This window comes from Hippopotamus amphibius, chromosome 4, assembly GCF_030028045.1.
Source record: "Hippopotamus amphibius kiboko isolate mHipAmp2 chromosome 4, mHipAmp2.hap2, whole genome shotgun sequence".
Classification (NCBI taxonomy): domain Eukaryota; kingdom Metazoa; phylum Chordata; class Mammalia; order Artiodactyla; family Hippopotamidae; genus Hippopotamus; species Hippopotamus amphibius.
The window spans coordinates 111,129,197-111,146,807 of NC_080189.1; the positions used below are offsets into that span (position 1 = coordinate 111,129,197).

Below are 17,611 nucleotides of genomic sequence, written 5' to 3' on the forward strand. Positions count from 1 at the left end.
CTGTCCAAAACCCAGGGGAGGTGACAGCAGCCCCTCGGACTCCCACCGGATGAAGCCCACCCTGTGCTTCTGCCCGCCCCCAGTAGGAAAAGGGCCATGTGAACACAAGGATGGACTCTCCCCAGCAACCTTTATTGAGCAGTGAGTGTAGGGACCGGATTCTGCACTGAGTGTGCCAGGCGTGGAAATGTTAGCAGCTTTCGTGGCTAGAGGCAGGTTCCTGTTTCAAAGATGAAAGGGTAGAACCCAACGCTTCTTTTTTTATTGTGATTAGTACATGTGATTTACCCAGAACATGTATCTCCACATGCAGCCGGATGGGAGGGGCTCTTATCTCCACACACAATGAAGCACCATCATCACAACAGCCAGAACCGAGGAGCTGGAAAGTACCACGGCCACCAGCATGGAGCTTCCCACCAGGTCTGCGGCCCCACCCAAGTAGCCCTGCCAAGGGCGGCTGGCGTGGCTTTGGCCCTTCCAGGCTCATTCTGTTCCCCACACTCCTGGGGGAATCTGGTGAGGTCAAGTTTCTGGGGATGCTGGCTTCAGGCCTGACCCACAAGAGGGTTCACAAGTGGTACCTCCTCCATTTCTCAAGAAACCAAATAGACCTCAACTACTTATACAAAAGTCCTCTAGTTTAACTCCCGGGCTTCAGGTTTGGTTTTTAAATTACAATATAGAATTTTAAGCAGACAGATGCAGTCTGAACATGCTACGTCATGTTACCTTATGGTTTAGAGTATAGAATTACTTGTTTCTATTACTATAGGAACAGATTGTTAAACATTTTCTTCCCCTGCCTGGGTGATGAGTCTGATTCTCAGCCATTCAAAGCACTGAGGCAGTGCCGGAAGCATCATAGACGTTCCTTAAGTACCCACAAAATACATGAATCCACGGTTGGCAGTGCCCACCGGGTACCGGCAACTGCTTCTGCCAACTGCAGAGCTTCAAGGAATTAGCAGAACTTAGGGTGGGAAAAGAATTCATTTGACAGCTGTAGAAAGAGACGAGAAACAATCTCTAAAGAGCTTCCTAACAGTGCTTCACATCGGAAATCACTACCCCTGGGAAGATGTACTAAGATGCCTCCTATTACCTGTTGCTTTAAAGACTTGTTAAAGAAACCTAAGTGTTATAGCCTATGTGTCTAAAAGTTTGTACCTCCTACATACACGTTTTAAAAGAGTTGAGAAAAACTTCCTAAGAAACCCTGTGCTCGTTGAGGGGAACAAAAAGCTGGAGGCTTCCCCACTAAGACCCGTATAAAGCCCCCTGAGTGATGGGTACACCTGGGCACAGGTGGAGCTTGGAAAGTGCCAACCGTGAGTCCAGAAAATAGCATCTGGTGTCAGGCCGTACCCTGCCATGGCCAGGACTCCCCTCCCCAGGGCCCAGCCCCTGCAGCACAGGGTCCTCCCTTTGAACACCCAGGGCCGCCCGGTGTTGAAGGAATCAGAGAGGGTGCCTCCGGGCGTGCCGAATCAGCATCAAGGCCCTGGACCCTCAGCCCCGCCCAGCTCCCCTGTGCTCCTGGGAGAGTCTTTCCTGAGAGTCCCTCCGAGGAAGGTCTGTGAAGACAGACAATTACATGGCTGACGTCCCAGGAGGGCCAGCCCGGGGCCCTCCCAGGGCCTCGGAAACATCCTCCGAGGGTCTGCAGAGAAGATGAGACAAGCACGGCCTGGAGGGACCGGGGGTGCGCAGTTCTCTGGAGCAATGGCACGGCGCCAGGCGCCCAGGGCAGAGACCCCGCAGCCCGACTCCAGGCTCAGCAGGGCCAGCAGCCCGGTGTCACCGACCCACCTTGACCCCATGCCTGCAGCTCAGTTGTAGGAAAGGTAGTCAATGAGCCGGGGAGGGATGTTCAAGCTGGCGATTTTCTGTAGCCCCCTGACGCCGGCCGCCTTCCTCAGGCGCACCCTGCAGAGCTGGGACAGGCTCAGAGGTGTCTCTGGGAAAAGGGAACGAGACGCACATGAGGTCAGCTTCAGCAAGAAGCACAGTATCCTTTGACCTAACAAGTACCCGCGTGGAACTGAAAACACCTCCCTTTTCCCTAAAAGAGGCTGAACCCTGCATACCTTCTCTGGAAGGCGACAAGGAAGTTCAGCCAGGGACCAAGGACAGAAGATTGGGAAATGGGATTTAGGTAATGGCCACTGGGATTTCATTTTGTGAGCTTTTGGCTTTTGGGGTTTTGTGATTTTTTTCCCCCATAATGTTATAACTCAGCACATAGATGTGTCAGCAGCTAGTAGGCTTATCTGTCAAACTTCCAGACAAGTGAGGGCTGAGGCGAGGGTTCAGGTGGCCGTGCTGGCTGCCCACTCCCGCTGTTCTGGGCCACGGGCTCCACTCTGCTCTGCTGCTGAGCACCAGGGGCCACAGGAACCCACAGAGGACTGACCCATGGGAGCAGACCGGCCGCGAATGGGCATCTGGGTGGCAGAGGGTCAGGACCACAGGCCTGAAGATGAAGCCTGGCATTGTGGCTCGCAAGGGATGCACACCAAGGCCAAAGAAGCAAGGTGCCTGGAGGGCAGCTGGGTCACAGGAACATGCTCAGAGCAGAGCCTGGCCATGGTGGCTGCCTTTACAACCATCTGTGTTTGATCAAAGTATAAATCAACCAAAGAGAGTATTCCGAACTTATGAAACATGAAAGAAAAAGCTCTCTGGGGACTTCCCTGGTGGCGCAGAGGTTAAGACTCCTGCTCCTAATGCAGGGGGCCCAGGTTCCATCCCTGGTCAGGGAACTAGACTCCACATACATGCCACAACTAAGAGAGTTCGCATGCCTCAACTAAGAGCCAGTGAGCCGCAACTAAGGAGCCCACCTGCCACAACTAAGGAGCCGGTGCAACCAAATAAATAAATAAAATACTTTAAAATGCTCTTTGAAAGAGAAATAAACAGAATTCCTGGTGACATTCATTCTCCCATTTACTCCCCACCCCCCCGAACTGTTTGGATGCAGGAAAAGAAAAACCTTCTAGGAAATGTTTCCCTGACCGACATGGATGGTATTTCCCTCTAAACTCATGATGGATTTTGGTTGGGTAAGGTTGGCAAAATTTTTAATAAATAGGCTTTGTTTTCTATTGACAGGTGTTTGAAAGCCTCTTGAAACTGTAATTCCACGTAAACTCATTTAAAAATGTGTCTCCTGAGATGAGGTCTTGTGTTAGCTGATGGTTTGTCCCTTGTTTCCTAAAGAGTGAGGGCTGCATCTACATCACCAGCCTCGCGGGGACTCAGTCCGAGTAAAGAAACCATCGACTCAGAGATGAGCTGACACGTGGTCAGAACAGAGGCGCCTGCACGAGGCGCCCCTGCAGCCCCGCAGCGCGGACGGTGCACAGGGACACACACTCACTCTCGTAGTGCTCCAGGCACTTGGCGGGGGCGCTGCTGCTCCACGTGTAGTCGGACGGCTTCCGCCCCCGGTTGTCCCGCGCGTAGATGTTGCCTCCAAACTGGATGAGCATCTCAATGAGGTCCACGTTCTTCACCTTGGCCGCGTGGTGCAGCGCTGTCTCGTGGAGCTTGGCCGCGTTCACGTTGGCCCCTGCGGGTCCAGAGCGGGAACAGACATCATCCAGGAGCCCAGGACACAAGAGCAGCACCCCCTCCTCCAGAAACGATATCAAGGCTCTGCTGCAGCCTTTTCAAAACCGTCTCCAAAATCCAAAACCACTGGTTCCTTTTATTTTCCCCCAGGACAAGAGAGTGAGTAACTATAACAGGAAACAACCAAAAAGAAGAAAAACAAGACAAAACCCTTCCCTGTGAGTTAACAGGCAGCTCTGATACCCTGTGCGGTCTCTTCCCAGGTCCTGAGGCTCTGGACGCTCAGGTGAGCTGCTCAGACTCTCCTGCCGTCCTCCACATGCACACGCACACACCACGGACACACACAAAAGCACACGTGCACACAGGCACACACACCTCAGATACACACATGCACGCAGACACATCACGTGCACACACACACCACGCACACAGGACAGAGGCTTGAAAAATGTGTGTTGTGTGAATGCATGAATATTAAATATAAGAAATCTTTCACAAAAGGCAAGCTCACAGGGAAAACAGGGCACGTTCCCCTTAAATTCCCTGAGGTTCATATAGAGAGGAGGAATCGTAACCGTGAACTCAGCTCTGCCGTCCACCTCTTTCTCAGGACGATGGGAGACGTTCAGGAAGATGCCAGTGAGTAGTAGCTAAGCACCGCATTTTTAGATGCATTTAAAAAATAGAGAATTTGATAAAAATATGATTTGTGTAAAACACCATTCTTAGGGCATAACCATCACAGGTCCATACAATAGGATCTCCTGGAGCCTCCAAATTTCTTTTTTTTAAGAAAATACCAACCTCTTTGAGGTCTGCTCCCAAGTGGATAAGGAGGCTAGAGGAGAAAGAGGATGAGAGGAGTATTTTCAAGAAGCCAGCAAAAAGCCCAGCATCAATGAAGATATTCCCCCAAATAACAGACTCAAATCACAATCATAAAATATTATCAAGATGAAGCTTAAAAAAATCAGATCACCAGCATGTCACCACGTACTAAGAAATGTTGAGGGCCAGAACAGGAGGAAATGAGGGGGTATAATGAGCTAGTCCCACAGCTCAAAAATACTTGAAAAATCCTTCTTTCTGGTTTCTGACTTAAAATCATTTTAATCCCCTAGTAGAATATAAGAACTGTGTTCCTAAAGTGGTCCGTGTGATGCTAACAGCACGGCAAGCACATCAACACATAACACACGTGAATAAAAAGGCTCCCATGCTTCCCCCAGCCAAAACACAGACGGCAGGTCAGGAAAAAAATCCCTCAGTTAGGAAGCAGGATAAATCACCTACTTATTTAACTTGACAGGTAGGTACTACAAAAATAATGGTAAAAATCAATACATGAAATTAAAAAAGCATTTCCCCACAATCAAAACGATCTACCACATCAGGGGTTTCTTCCAATATTGCCGCTATGAATAAGTAATGTTATAGTGTCACAGTCATGATGCAAATGTGAATTTGAACGTTAAACATAAACTTGTAATGAAAAATAAGTTGCAAAGTCTGCAGAATCTAAAGTGCCAGTGGCTTTCTCTCAGATCGTTAATTCTCACAATACTCTTGCCGGTTGGGGAGGAATAGAGGTCTCTGTTTTAGGGATGGAAAAGGGGGCGTGGGGAAACAGAGTGATTCTCAAGGTCAAGGACAATCAGGACTGAACAGCCCTTCCCTCCCGCCCACTGTGGCTTCTCGGTACACAAGGCTCAGAGGAGTGACTGTTCCAAGGGACAAACGGGATCTGTTTTTTTTTAATTAATTAATTTATTTATTTATAGGCTGCAATGGGCCTTCGTTGCTGTGTGCAGGCTTTCTCTAGTTGTGGCAAGCGGGGCTACTCTTCACTGCAGTGTGTGGGCTTCTCACTGCCGTGGCTTCTCTCGTTGTGGAGCACAGGCTCTAAGCGCAAGGGCTTCAGTACGTGGCACACAGGCTCAATAGTTGTGGCTTGCGTTCTCTAGAGCACAGGCTCAGTATTTGTGGCACATGGGCTTACGTGGGATCTTCCCCGACCAGGGATCGAACCCATGTGCCCTGCATTGGCAGGTGGTTTCTTAACCACTGCGCCGCCAGGGAAGTCCCTGGGATCTGTTTAAAATGTGCTCTTAGCATCACTGGATTGGGTGCAGAGAGAAGGCTGGTGACTTAGAGGGGCAGCTGGCGTCTCTGCAGAAGCAGGAAACAATGGACTAGAGCTTCGTGGAGTGACACGGGTGGGTCTCGAAAATTCAGGGCTGGGTGAGCAAACAGGAAGGAGAGTCAAATCTATAACAACACCATTTACCATAATGAGAAACTTATGCCTCACCTGATACATGGATACTCATTAGAACGGTGGGATGGGGAGGGGGCAGAGGAAAGAAGAGATGGGAAGCAGGAGAAAGTGGCCTTGTGGGACTAAGGGTGACATTGCCTGGAACTGAGGACCGGAGCCGCAGCCAGCAAAACACTGATGCACCTGGGCCTTAAAAATTCTCATGTCACACGTCAGAGAAAAGGGGTCAGCGTTTGCTCGTGATCGAAAGCCTGATTTTAAAGCAAAATAGGATTAGAGTGGACTCGGTAAAGCCTTAGGGAACAAGGACAGGGGCTGTCACGCAACTGCCAAGAACCCAGCACAACACTATGCAGAACAGTACGGAGGTTCCTTCAAAAACTAAAAATAGAGCTACCATATGACCCAGCAATCCCACTCCTGGCATGTACCCGGAGGACACCATAATTCAGAAAGGCACATGCCCCGCAATGTTCACTGCAGCACTGCTTACAATAGCCAGGATGTGGAAGCCACCTAGATGCTCATCAGCAGAGGAATGGGTAAAGAAGATGTGGTGCATATACACAGTGGAATACTACTCAGCCATCAAAAAATAAGAAAATAATGCCATTTGCAGCAACATGGATGGACCTAGAGATTGTCATCCTGAGTGAAGTAACTCAGAAAGAGAAAGACAAATGCCATGTGATATCACATATATGTGGAATCTAAAAAAAATGGTACAAATGAACTTATTTACAAAACAGAAATGAGTCACAGATGTAGGAAAAAAACTTAGGGTTCCCGGGGGGAAGGGGGTGGGGAAGGACAAATTGGAAGACTGGGATTAACATATATACACTATTACATATAAAATAGGCAATGAGTAAGGACCTACTGTACAGCACAGGGAACTCTACTCAATACTCTGTAACGGTCTATGTGGGAAAAGAATCTAAAACAGAGTGGATGTGTGTATGTGTATAACTGACTCACTTTGCTGTACATGTGAAACTAACAAAACATTGTAAATCAACTAGACTCCAATAAAAATTTAAAATATATATATTAACCCACTCGATGCCCAGGATGGGGTGTCAGGCACAGGGGCTCAAGATTTGCCCACTGAGACAACAGCAGAGACGTGAGGGACCAGCACTGCGCTAGGAAGGTGGTGATCCCTTCTGAACGCCCCAGCACAGTTAAATATTTACTGTCGGGCATCAGATTAAAAATTACCTCACCAGAAATAACTGGACTTTCACCCCACCGGCCCCAATACTCTGCAGAAATAATCCACAGCTTGCCAAGTTGGCCTGGCTGCCTAAAGAAAGCCCCACAGCCTCTGGGTCCACCCCGGGGAGGGCACCAAAAGGCCCCCCACGGCTCTGCTCCTCCAGCAGAGCCAGGACCCTCTCCAAAATCATGTGCAAAAGCACCTGCATGCCTATTTTTCTAGAGACGTGGACCATGGCTTTCATTAGATGCTTCAACAAAAAAGTGACAAATCACTACCTTAAAAAGAAAGCACATGCTGTCCTCTTCTCTACTTTTCTGTATGTTTGAGATTTTCCATAGTTAAAAAATAGTTTGGGGACTTCCCTGGCGGCGCAGTGGTTAAGAATCCACCTGCCAAAGCAGGGAACACAGGTTCGATCCCTGGTCTGGGAAGATCCCACATGCTGTGGAGCAACTAAGCCCATGTGCCACAACTACTGAGTCCCGTTCACCTAGAGCACGTGCTCTGCAACAAGAGAAGCCACCGCAATGAGAAGCCCACACACTGCAAGGAAGAGTAGCCCCCACTCGCCACAACTAGAGAAAGCCCGTGTGCAGCAACGAAGACCCAACGCAGCCAATTAGTTAATAAATTTAAAAAGTAGTTTCCTTTAAGGAAAAAAAAAAGAGTGCATGTGATCTAGGAAGGGGTGTCAAGGAGACCATTTGAGATTAGAACAGAATCAGGGATGAAGTGGAAGACGCTGAGACCACAGGGGAAATCTCATCTCTCACTCCCGGGGGATGGAGACTCCCTTTATAACCATGGGGTCCCCAGCTTAAGGCCGTCGTGAACATCACGGCTGCTTCCCACTCCTTTCCAACCCACCCATGATCTGCCACCCTGTGGTGTGGAGCAGGGGTCCTGGGGCAGGGGTCCCAGGACAGAGCTGGGCCCTGACTGGGTGAATCCCTCACCCCAACCCACGTCCCAGCCGATCAGAATGTGGCAAAGTCTGGCCAAAGAGGCTGGATAAGATTTGGACGGACACACACCTAATTCGAGCTGATGGGACACAGGGAGGTGTGAGGGAGAGATTTTTGCTCTTCTGAGATGAGGAAGCCATCAGAACCCTCACGAGTCAAGAATCTGCATTTAATGCAACTCTGCTGCAGCCATTTCTCCCCCACTGGGGACACCGGGCATAGGGTCAAGGACCGGTGAGGAAGGCAGGAATGTAAGATTCAGAGGAGGTAAGTTCTTGCCGACACTGTTGAACCCCCGAGTCAGCCTGACCCTGAAATCTGTTCTAGTTCCGATGCTTTCGGTTACTGAACCAGGAGTGGGTTTCCTACTTCTTACAAAGGAGTCGTCACTTACACGGGGTCCTCAGGACACAGAAAGGACAGTGGGTTAAACCACTCATTTGATCCTCTCCCCTGAAACCACAAGAAAGAAACTGGAGAGAAAACAGATGGTGTGCCGCGCACGTGCACGCCAGGTGCCCTGTAGAGGGAGGCTGCGCTGTGAAATTTTTATTTTAAAAGCTCAACAGGAACAATAGGTAGATGCCCTTGACGGAAATGGGATCCAGCCATCCCGTGAGCCACTCGGCTGGAAGATCGACTATTTCCAATCTATTGTAGATACTTTATCTTTGCATAAAAAACAAAAACTACCCCAATGACTAACCTTACACAAAACGAATCATGTTCACTGAAAAGACAACGGTGGTGCATCAAAGGGAATAAGACTCAGTAGTACAAAACGACGTATAACTTATGCTCAAAAGACCATTATCTGGAGAGAATTCATCCCCTTTCCAATGCTGAACCATTTTGGCTTTTCCCTAAATTGCACCCAGAATGGATGAGACGGCTGAGCTAAAATATTTTGTTATATTTAAGTTGGGTTCATAATAACTCCTTGCCCATAGCAGAAATCCCGTGTTTGACAAGTCCTGACTCTAGCTGCAGCTGGGTGGGTTGTTATTTTGTTTTTGTTTTTCACCATGGGACCCTCTCTATCAGGAACCTTCTTAGGACACCTGAGAGCCTCCCGAGTCCTGACGCAGCTGAACCGCTTCCCCTGGACCCCGTCTCCCGATTCAGACCAGGCAGGCCTTGTGGCCCGTCCCCTGTGGCCACCAAAAATAATCACTTGCATGCGTTGAGCACCTACTATGCAGCAGGTACTGCAGAAATGTTATCACGAATCCTCCCAACAGTCCTGCAAAATAGGTTTAACATGTCTCGTTTTATATACAGACGCTGAGGCCCAAGGGCTCAGCTGCAAACCTGGGCTGCCTGACTCCCGCAGCCAGCTCTCTGCAGCTCACGGCGCAGGTGAACACAGCCCACCTGCAGTGAGCAGCGCAGGGATACACACGACGCACCTGCGTTGAGCAGCACTTTGACGCAGTCCAGATGCTCCCGGGCGCAGGCCACGTGCAGAGGGGTCCCAAAGTGGCAGTCGTGCGCCTCCAGGTTGGCACCAACGTCAATGAGAAGCCTCACACACTCGGAACTTCCTTAAAAGAAATGGAGATGGAGGAAAGGTGTCATAATCACATCTTTGTGAAATAACAGCCGTGGCAGACGTGCGGCTGCTCGAGCAGACGAGTCCCGAGCTCGAGCTCGGAGGCAGGGGGAGGGAGGGGAAGCGGGCCTGCATCCCGACCAGGAGCAGTGCATGCGCGCACCCGGCGGGTGTCCTTCCCCGAGGAGCTCGGCGGCCCCCCAGGCAGCAGGAGAAAGGGAGGGAGGCACGGCCGGCGCCCGTGCTGGGAGAACACAAAGTTGGGGTCTCACCAGCTGTGGACGCAGAGAAGGCTCCTTACTGCTCCTGGGCCCTCGGGGTGGGCGGGGGAGAGAAGGGGCTCCTCACCTCGCCAGCTGCCTGGATGAGCTTCCCTAAACTTCCCCACTGCTCCAGTTCCCTGCCCCCCTCCCAGCAGATGTCTTTCCGGCCTCTCCCGCCCACCCCCCTCCTCTCTGGCATCTTTAACTCAGGTTTGGGGTTGGGGTTGGGCCCCATTCCGTCCCAGAGCCCATCCTCTCTCATCCCTTGATCATGCTTGGCTCTTGGCTACCAAGTCTCCTCCTCCAGCCCTGAAACCCAGCTCCACCTCCACCGCCAAGCGCTGGCCGTTCTTGTGTGGACATGTCCCCCAAGCCGAGGTCTTCCCCGTCCCCGGCCAGTCTCCTCCTCACCCTGAGTCAGTCTTGAGCCTGTTCTGTCCTCTCCCTCACATCAAAACCTATTGATTCTTCCCCAAAGCTCTACCCATGAATCCATCCCACCTGGGCTCCAAGAGTTTTACACTTGGGTCACTGAGATGGTCCTCCACTCATCTCTCCATTTCTGGGGCATTCATTTCACATTAAAGGACAGCAGAATACACCACCCCAAAATATGCCACTTTGGTGTAAGGATTATTTTGAACTAAAGACAAAGAAGCAGATAGAAAACAAACTCTGTCCTATTTGTCTACAAGCAGGACTAAAGGTACAAAGGTGTCCCCTCCCCTCTCTTCCAGGAAGGACAAAAGTTAATCTTAACCACCAGGGACAACTCTAGACCCTGATCAGCCCAGAGTCAGCACCAGAGGAGTCCACACAACGAACCTTACTAACTGGCCTTTGTCTCCCAGGAGTTCCCCAGTGTATCTGCCTTCCCACAACTTATCAGCCCTAGAAGCTCCATCCTCTTCCTTGGTCTTGTCACTGCTCGACAGAATTACTGCTCTTTGTCAAGATGCTGCATCAACCCCAACTCTAACCACCCTTTGCCTGAGCTCTCCCGTGTGTGTGTGTGTGTGTGTGTGTGTGTGTGTGTGTGTGTGTGCACGCGCGCGCGCAACACACACACTAACTTCTGCTTGTTTTTTTCTTGTTAATTGGTCCCTTGTCAGTCTCATCGGCAGGGCCCCGGCCAGTGAACCTAAGGTGGGTGAAGGAAGGAAAACAGCTTCCCTGCCCTATGCTGTACGTGGATGGCCACTGGACGAACCTTTCAGAAATGTGTTCCTATCATTCAGCATCTGCTCAAAACCTTCAGAGCCGCCTGTAGGGATCCCCAGTGCCTATGGGTGACAAAGGTGACCTAACCATGGGATTCAGGGTGGGGGCAGCAGAGACTGCCCTGTGTGGAGCCACGGAAGAACCCACACCCCAACAAACGCTGCAAAGACAAAGCAGAGGACACAAGTGTGCAAACCTTGCTTGAAACAGTCGAATCCAAACTCCCTACTCCGTGATCTAAAACATCTCCCACCAGCTGATCACGCCCTAAATTTCCAGTTCTGCCTGTCGTAGCTCCTCTCCTGGGTGCGTCTGAGCCAGTGAGGCTGGGGCGGCCTTATCCTCCCACCGTCTGAAATCCATCCATTCTCAGAGGGCAGCTGAAAACCCACCTGCTCCCTGAGCCTTGAGGACCCCCTCCCGGCTCCTCTGAGAGCGCCTCCCTGGGGGTACACCTGGGCCTCATCTCCCCACAAGATCAGGGCCCCACGGGGCAGAACGACAGCAGCCACCAAGTGCGTGGCTGCCGAGGGCACCCACCTCCAGGGTCAGGACCTGAAAGGCCCCGACTCACCCTACCTTCAGCCCCTAGCCCTGGGCGAGGCCTGTATCTCCAGGAGGAGAAGCGTCGGATGCCACGGCTGGCGGACCAAGAGCCAGACGCAGCCTGGGAGCCCCCTTCACCAGCGACGCCTTCCCCTCCCAGCTACACAGCTCCCCGACTCACCGCTCATGCAGGCCTCGTGCAGCGGGGATGCTGTGTACAGGGGCGGGTTGACCTTGGCCCCGTAGGACAGCAGGAGCTTCACACACTCGACGCTGCCCGAGGCACAGGCGTCACAGAGCGGGGTGCTGCCGTCGATGTTGCGGGCGTCCACCTCGGGGAAGAAACGAGCGTCAGAGGGCGGAGGGCGTGGTGCAGGCCACTCGCCTTCTCATCCTGATGCACGTTCGTCTTTGCGTAGTTTTTCTAAGTTCTTAGTTTTCTGTTACCTGCTGAGGCGCCGTGCCAGGCCGAGGGGGTTCAGAGATGGAAAGCAGGGCATGCCTGCGGGCCGCCTGAGGACAGCAGGAGTGAGATTGGGGGCTTTTTTCAAATCAGCCTCACCCAGCCACCACCCTAACACCTAATTAGCATCGGCAGGGTATGAAAACAGGCTTTAACTCCAGCCTCCGCTGGGAGGAGTGCCTGAGACTGTTCAATAACGTGCCTCCTCTAGCTGGAAAATAATAGGGCAGGAAAAAGGCAACTCCCCAAACTGGCAGATTCTGCTTAGAATTTGTCCAAATTCAGCTGTGTATTTGGGTTCACGCTGAGGCTTGTTCCATTTCCTCTGGAACCGCCTTCATAGCCAAGTTCTGGGAAGAGTGAGCACACAGTCTTGCCTTCTTCCTCAACCACCATCTCTCCCGCGCCAGCCCCTACCAGCTCGCCCAGCCGACTGGCAAACACTCAGCAGTTCCACCAGCCGGATATCGGATGTGGCTGGGGGCGCCCGATGGGCTGTGGTGTGAGTACTTACACCAGGGAAAGCAGCACAGCCGTATTGCTTTGGTTCCTTTTTACCTGTCCTTCCAGAGCTAGTTTGCCAGCATCCCACTTAGTCATCCTGTTCTCTGAGCCCAAAGGCTCCTGCAGCCGAGGCCCTGCCAGCCCCACCGGCAGCCCGCCTCTGTCACGCACAGCCTGCCTGTCCACGTACAGAGAGGAGCACGCCACCACTTTGCTAAACTGGCCTTCTCTTCCGCCATCAGTGACCTCCCAGCAGTCAGGTCCATGAGCACCCTCACCGGTCCTCAGGGTACAGTTGCCATAGAGACAAGCCCTCCCTCCTCCCTCGGCCCCCATGACAGCCCACTCTGGTTTCCTCCTTCCTCTCCTTCTTAGCCTCCTGCGGTGATTTCCTGTCTTTCTCTGCGTTGCCTAACACAGAATGCTCTTCCCAAGCCTCTTCTCCTCTGGAGCTGGTCCCACCAGCCTGGGGGCCGTGCTGCAGGCGGCTCACCTGGGCCCCGGCGGCCAGCAGCAGCTGCACGCACTGTACCTGGCCCTGCAGGCTGGCCGCGTGCAAGGGCGTGATGGAGTCCACGGTGACCTGGTTGACGCAGGCCCCGCTCTCGATCAGCTGCTGCAGCTGCCGGGTCTCCCCTCGCTGGGCTGCCTCGTGCACAGGGGTTCGCTCCACCCAGAAACCTGGGAAGGAAAACATGGAGTGCTAAGAGCACGCCACTTCTGTGCAGATCAAATGGACATACGTACGACCCCAGGACCCTTTACAAAACCCAAGCCACTGTATACAAGATCGTGTAATTGGTCCAGACACCCCCTACTCAAAATCATGGAGTGATCCCCACTGCCCGGAGGTGGAGTCCAAGTCTTTGATGAGGCCTACAAGGTCCATCATCTGGAGCTTGCTCACCTCCTGACCCAGCTGCCACCACTGCCCCGCACAAGCCGGCTCTCCAGCCATATGCCTGGCTCACCGTGGCCCCCCTGCCCTTGCACACCTGTGCTTCTGCATATATTCTGCCTGAGAAGCCCACTTTTGCCCCCAGCCCAGTCGTCCGTCCTGCAGTCTCCCGTTTAGATGTTACATCATCCACATGGACCCATTTGAAATATCTCCTCCTCCAGGAGACACATCTCCTGCAACCCTCGCGTCTACACGCTCACGATGCAGCACTTATACTGTCCCCCCTCCTTGCCTGGGAGGACTTTCAAAGTAGGGACTTGTTTTAATTATTCAATTTTACCAGATTCTTCAGGAGTTTCTACATTAAAAAAATCATGTTATCTGAATTTAGGTAGAGGTAGCTTTGCTTCTCCCTCCCCAACCTGGACACCTTTTCTTTTTCTAGTTGCCTCGACTTGAACGTCCAGCCCCACATTGAGCAGAAGTGCTGAGAGACAGCTCCTGCCTTGTTCCTGGTCCTGGAGGAAAAGCTTTGTCCTTCACCACGAAGCACCATGTGAGCTGTGGGTTTTCATAGATGCCCTTTGATGGGTCAAGGAGGTTTTTATCTATTTCTAGTTTGTTGAGTGTTTTTATCATGAGAGGGTGTTGGATTTTGTCAGGCACTTTATCTGTATCTGTTGCAATGATCATGCTAGCTTTTCTCCCCTTAATTCTATCAAAATGGTGTATTACATTAGTTGATTTTCAGATGTTAAACCAACCATGCATTCCTGGGATAAATTCCACTTGGTCATGGTGAGTAATCTTTTTATACAACGCTCAGTTTGGTTTGTGCATATTTTGAGAATTTGGGGGTCTGCATTCATAAGTGTCATTTTTCTTGTGGGTGAGGTATTTGTCTGCTCTTGGCATCAGAGTAATACTGGCCTCAGAGAATGACTTGGCAAGTGTTCTCTCTCTCAATTTTTGGAAGAGTTTATGAAGATTTGGTATTAAATCTTTAAATATTGGGTCAAATTCATCTGTGAAGACATCTGGGTCTGGGCTTTCATTTATTTCAGTTTTTTAATAATTCAGTCTATTTATTTGTTACAAATTTATTCAGACTTTTTTTTGGAGTCAGTTTTGGTAGTTTGCAGTTTGTGTTTTTTTTAGGAATTTGTCCACTTCATCTGCGTTGTCTAATTTGTTGGCATACAATTTGTTAGGGACAGAACTGTACCTCACACCCAAACTCATATGTTGCAACCCTAGCCCTGAATACCTCAGAATGTGACTGTACTTGGAGATGTAACTTAATCACAGAAGTGAGGCCATTAGTGTGGGCCCCCACCCAGTCTGACTGGTGTCCTTGTAAGAAGAGATTAGGCCACACAGACACCAGGGATGACTGTGAACAATGGAAAGACCACGTGAGGACATGCAAGAGGGTGGCCGTCTGTAAGCACAGGAGAGAGGCCCCAGGAGAAATCGAACCTGCCAGCACCTTGATCTTGGAGGCCTAGCCTCCAGACCCTGTTGTTTAAGCCCCCAGTCTGCGGTGTTCTGTTACAGCAGCCCAAGCAGACTAATACACAAATGTTCACACTATTCCCTTATAATCCTTTTACTTCTGTAGGGGCCATCATATCATCCCCTCTTTCACTGCTGATTTTGTAATTTGAGTCTTTTTGTTGTTCTTCTTCTTCCCTTGGTCAGTTTAAAGGCTTGTCAATTTTGTTGATCTTTTCAAAGAACCAACTTCTGTTTTGCTGATATTCTACATTGTTTTTCTATTCTGTTTCATTAGTTTCCTCTCTAATTTTTATTATTTCTTTCCTTCTGCTTCCTTTGGGTTTAGTTTGCTCTCCTGTTTCCAGTATCTTAAGATGAAAAATTATTGATTTGAGCTCTTTCTTCTTCTTTGAATGTAAATGTTTACAGCTATAAATTTCCTCTAAGTAAGGCATGAGTTGCAGCTTATAAGTTTTGGTATGTTATCTCTTCATTTGCATTCATCTTAAACTATAATTAATCATTTTTGCTTTCCAACCTCATAAAATACACGTTCAACAAAGATCTGTTGATTAAGAAATGAACAAAGGCACAACCCCTCCCCCCAAAAGGAGTAAAACTCTCTAACATCCCCCTTTTCTTCCTCGATGGCTTACCTCTCCTCCTCCCTCCTCCCTCGCCATCAGCTCTAGAGAACAAGGTGCAGGAGATGCAGCACCCCGACCTCCCATACCTTTAGCCAGGGGTTCTCAAACTGGAGCATCCATCAGCATCACCCCGAGGGCTTGTGAAATGGCAGGCTGCTGGGCCCCACCCCCAGAGCTGAGTCAGGGGTCTCAGTGGGTCCTGGGAACCTGAATTTCTAACAGGTGCCCAGATGGTGCTGATGCAGCTCGTCCAGGGACCACACTTGAGAAGTGACACCACTTCTCCCTCTGAGCAAAGCCCCCTTCTCTCCCCACCTCTGGCCTCTCTATCTTACCCTCCATGCTCCACCCCTCCCTGCTCATCCTAGATGATGCCTACTTGTTTCCTTGCCGACTGAAGTGCAGTGGTCAGGTCTGCAGGAGGCCCTGCCCCGCCTCAGCCCTGTCCACGCTGGGTGAGCCCCTCACTTGTGCCCCCACCAGGCCTTACTGTGCTGTGGTCCCCACCTGGTTGCCTACCGCGCCGCAGAAGTAGACGAGGTGGTGGGTTCCCAGAGCCATGCATCCCACCCAGACGAGCGGTCTGAGTTAATCACAGGATTCCCACTGCTCGTGGAACGTCTGCCCCAACTCCAAGATGTGAGGGGGAGCCTGCTGACACGCCCCTCCCCGCCGCGTTGCCTAGACGTGAGCTGGGAAGCGCCACGGCCATCAGGCCACCTGCCTGAGGATGGGAAGCACCAGGTGAGTCACTGGTCACATGGGGTCTGAAGCCCCGGCAGCCGGGCTCCTACGGTGTGAGCATGATGTTTCTTAACCGTCTAAGCCAGGTGCAGAGAAATGCACGCAAGCTCAGAGTGTGAACTCCCTGCATGCAGAAACTGCAGGGTGTTTTCTCAGCAGCCGTCAGAGCCCCTGGAATACAGGGGAATCTTCTAGACACACTTTCAAAATGTCATGAATGACAACAGTGCTGGATTATCCTGACACATCCTTATTGTCAAGCCCCCACCTTCAGACAAGCTCACGTTACATGCCTCTTCATAATAAGCAGTTTCTTTTTATTGTTACTGCATTTTATTATCACATCTCCCGAGAAAACCTTCTGATCAACCAGATGGTTCCCAAATCTTATCAGAGCACTTTTTCGAACCATTTCTGGGGCGAATGCGTTTCCTCGGCAGGTGAAAACCTTCCGGCTTATGTGTTGATGAGTACAGTTTTGTCACCTGTGAACCAGGATAATAACAGTTTATTCATCGGCAGGCTATGAAAATTAAATGAATTATAGTAAAAGCACTTAGGGTTGGGCCCAGCACAGAGTAAGGGCTGGATAAATGGAGTCTATTTGTGGTATTTTAACCCCCTCATGGTACCTAACTATGCAACCCCACGGGGGTCACGGCGGGCGGGGGAGGTGCAGGGAGGGCTGGAATGCAGAGGAAGGTCTGATCCCCACAAATGCAGAAGCCAAGCTTGGAGAACCTCGTACTTACTGTCCAGGAAGGGGACCCCAGCATGTCTCCCAGTCGTAGTGAACGGCTGCCCACGTGCCTGTCTTGGGGGGCCAGTAGTGAAAAGTGGCTGTGGATCACTCTCAAGTCAGTCTGAGGGGAGCAGAACCCCAAGGGCAGACTGAGCGGCTGCAACCCTAAAAAGAGGAGAGCAGGACGAGCCGTGGGTCCTGCAGGAAGGAGGAAGGTGCAGCTCAGGAAGGCGGGCGCAGGGGAGGCCCGAGCAGGTGGACGCAGCCTCTCCCACTGAGGTGCACAAAGATGACGGACGTGACAAGTTCACGGTCACGGGTAGTGGGGGGTGGGGGGGTGGGCAAACAATGCAAAACAACAGGACAGCTGCGACAGTGGAGGGGCGTGTCAAGTCACGGGAACGTAGAAGCAAGACGGCCCGTCGGGAAAGCCTCGCAGATGAGGTGGGCTGCAGTGAGCCGGCTGGGCATAGAGCCCAGCACC

At 51.2% G+C, this 17,611-nt stretch overlaps 1 protein-coding gene across 14 annotated transcripts in view; it reads right to left on the bottom strand.

The window, feature by feature from the left end:
• The window catches only part of ASB13 (ankyrin repeat and SOCS box containing 13), a 36,160-nt gene that overhangs the window by 10,576 nt on the left and 7,973 nt on the right, over positions 1–17,611 (bottom strand). For 4 of the 14 annotated variants that reach the window (XR_009053134.1, XR_009053133.1, XM_057731084.1 and 1 more), the window contains exons 3-10: positions 17,138–17,325; positions 16,149–16,365; positions 13,090–13,277; positions 12,077–12,142; positions 11,811–11,961; positions 9,457–9,591; positions 3,386–3,577; positions 1,813–1,960 (exon numbers count right to left, since the gene is read on the bottom strand). Coding sequence is in view for 12 of the 14 variants with exons in the window: in XM_057731084.1 (XP_057587067.1) it covers positions 1,833–1,960; positions 3,386–3,577; positions 9,457–9,591; positions 11,811–11,961; positions 12,077–12,142; positions 13,090–13,277; positions 16,149–16,206 (918 nt within the window). In the remaining 2 variants the exon portion in view is untranslated. Of the gene's footprint in view, positions 1–111; positions 1,961–3,385; positions 3,578–9,456; positions 9,592–11,810; positions 11,962–12,076; positions 12,143–13,089; positions 13,278–16,148; positions 16,366–17,137; positions 17,326–17,611 lie in introns of those variants that run through there. The other 10 variants (XM_057731078.1, XM_057731079.1, XM_057731077.1 and 7 more) reach the window with 6 other exon arrangements.